Genomic DNA, 2,500 nt, shown 5'->3' with positions numbered 1-2,500 from the left:
TCTCAGTTCGGAGTTGCTCTTCATGCGGTCAAAGTGGGCATAGTCGGCTATTCTGAAAAGGGAAATTTTTGTCTGAGACGAAACTCGGAGGCTTTCTTTCGTTACTTTATGGTAAAAACAAAGGGTTTATTCGAAAGATGACGAAGGATTGGTATAAAGAATTATCAAGTAAACACATTGATTGGTTAACAAGCCTTAGGAGAGAGAGTGTAGAGGAAAACCTCGACTTACTTCAGCAACATGGCGTCGTCAAGTTGCAGACCCAAGAACGTGCTAAGCTTCCTCAATTCCTGCAGGATGTCGGTCTTCATGTCCTCATAAAACATCATGTGGAAATTCGGGTTGTCCTTCTGCTGCCTCGCCTGGCGGATGTGGTCCCAGTAGGGGCCATATAAGAGATTGTCAGCTATGAAGGCATCCAATACGTTTTCAAAAGTGCCCGAGAAAAAGCGACCTTTCAACTCCATGAGAAAGTGATAAAATGAGACACAAATATCCTTTGGGTTTCGAGCTACGTACACAACCTGAGGAAGAAGAAAAAAATAAACACTTGCTATAACTAATGAAGTCCATTCCTTTTGTATAATGTGGTATACTCTCTTCTCAGATATCTGTGATAAAAAAATGGTCATATGGTTTATATTTAACTAAAACCTCGCCTAAAGCACTTACTTTGCAGGTGTTAAGCAGGTCCGGGTGCAGAAGCTTGAGGGGCAGGTGCGTCCAGATGATCCTGGGCGCCGTAGCAGCCTCTGCGAGCTGGAGAGTGAGGCACTCCTCGTCTATCGGACCTGGGCGCACCTTAGCCAACTTCTGCTTGGCTTTCTCGACATTCACCATATCCAAAAAGTCCTAAAGCACGACATATAAAGGGTTACAAGTATGTCCCTTCTGAAATGGAAGCTGCCACACCAAGGCTTTACAAATAATTTTCTCTTGGCACCATCTCTAAATTCAAGTCTAGTTATGACATAAATGTTCAGGAATCCGAGGGAACAAGTAATGTTAACTATGCAGGTATTTCTCAAGATCAAAGAATTAGGCTCTACTGTGTTCCAGACTGGTAAAGTAAAGGTTATATGAGTAGTGGAAGAACAGATCTAGTGCTATTTGATTTGAGAGCAGATTCCACATATCTTAGCATTGATTTTGTTAGGAAATTGAAGTTGCGGGGACCATCTGAATGCACTTCGTTTTTAGCGCTTAGGAATAAGGGATCTCAAAGAAGTAAAACATGTAATGTGTACGATTTAGATTTGATTAACAAGCAAATTCATTTTATATTAATTGTTGAGGTGATGTCTATTTATCTACCACTAAGATGTCAAAGTGTACCTGATGACATGATGCAGCCATTTTCTCATTTGTAGATGGCTGGTGAATATAGTAAAAACTATAAACTTTCTTTAGATATTTTGATTAGCGTTGATTATTATTGGAAAATATATGTGTTTTGGAGATTTATTTTTGCACGAGAATCAGCACTTGGTTGGAAGTCAGAGATGGAAATCCCATACCCTGTATATTATAATGTACATAGACCTGTACTTATAAGTGGTGGGCCCAAGAGGGTTAGGCCTGCATTTGATTCTTTTGCTGCAGGACATAGTGGTATTTCTGTCAACTCTGTAAATTTTAAGAGTGAAAGCCCAGAGGAGAGACTTTTTCCGAGCACATTGCGATATACAGGGAATAACTTGCCGCTTAAATTATACTATTAAAATAGGGTTTGTTACCCGGATGAATAATTCTAATGATAATAATAATGATAATGTAATATTCTTTAAAACAAATTTCGACATCCATCGTATCTAAAACAGATTCTCAGATTACACTACAAAATAATTCTAAGATTGACAATTACGTAATATTCATAATAACTTAAATTACGACATCCATCGCATTGAAGTTTTTTTTCTAATATTAACCAAATCATAATCAAGTATTTTTTATCTATATATTTATTTATCTACATTTTACTGATGAACGCTGGCAGTGAAACCGAAAGCAAAGTTCATTGTTGTCGATAGAGACTAAAGGCCTTTGAAACAAAGTAAGGAAAATGTCGTACGGGAATAAATTAGAATAAGAGAACGAAATGCTTTAAGGGAATAAATAAGTAGATAAATAGATACAAGAAAAATTAAATTGATACATAAATAAAAAATAAATAAATACATTATAGATAGATAAATACATAAATAAATAGATGATACATAAGTAAATAAATAGATAATACATAAGTAAATAGATAGACAAATACATAAGTAAATAAAAAGATAAATGAATAATAGATAAATGTAAATAAACTAAATAAAACGAAAATAAAAGAAGACAGAATAGGATCATTTCATATGTTGATTAAATAAAAGGAAATATGTAAATGAAATGCAATGAAATTTGTGAATGAAATACAAGGGGATATATGAATTAAATATAAGAGAACCCGCAAATGAAGCATAAGGAAATATGTAAATGAAATATAAGGAAATATATAAAT

The 2,500-nt window shown here is 34.9% G+C and overlaps 1 protein-coding gene across 3 annotated transcripts in view; it reads right to left on the bottom strand.

Annotated features, from left to right (window-relative positions):
* LOC113828650 (sulfotransferase 1C4) overlaps positions 1 to 2,500 on the bottom strand; it is an 18,721-nt gene that overhangs the window by 369 nt on the left and 15,852 nt on the right. For all 3 annotated transcript variants that reach the window (XM_070118488.1, XM_070118487.1, XM_027381656.2), the window contains 3 exons: positions 673 to 852; positions 232 to 524; positions 1 to 52 (listed from right to left, as the gene is read on the bottom strand). The exon at positions 1 to 52 is cut by the window's left edge and continues 369 nt beyond it. In XM_070118488.1, the coding sequence (XP_069974589.1) occupies positions 1 to 52; positions 232 to 524; positions 673 to 852 (525 nt within the window). The remainder of the gene's footprint in view (positions 53 to 231; positions 525 to 672; positions 853 to 2,500) is intronic.

This window comes from Penaeus vannamei, chromosome 42 (assembly GCF_042767895.1).
Source record: "Penaeus vannamei isolate JL-2024 chromosome 42, ASM4276789v1, whole genome shotgun sequence".
Lineage (NCBI taxonomy): Eukaryota > Metazoa > Arthropoda > Malacostraca > Decapoda > Penaeidae > Penaeus > Penaeus vannamei.
The sequence above is the reverse complement of the archived record's forward strand: the minus strand, read 5'-3'. Positions and strand labels throughout refer to the sequence as shown.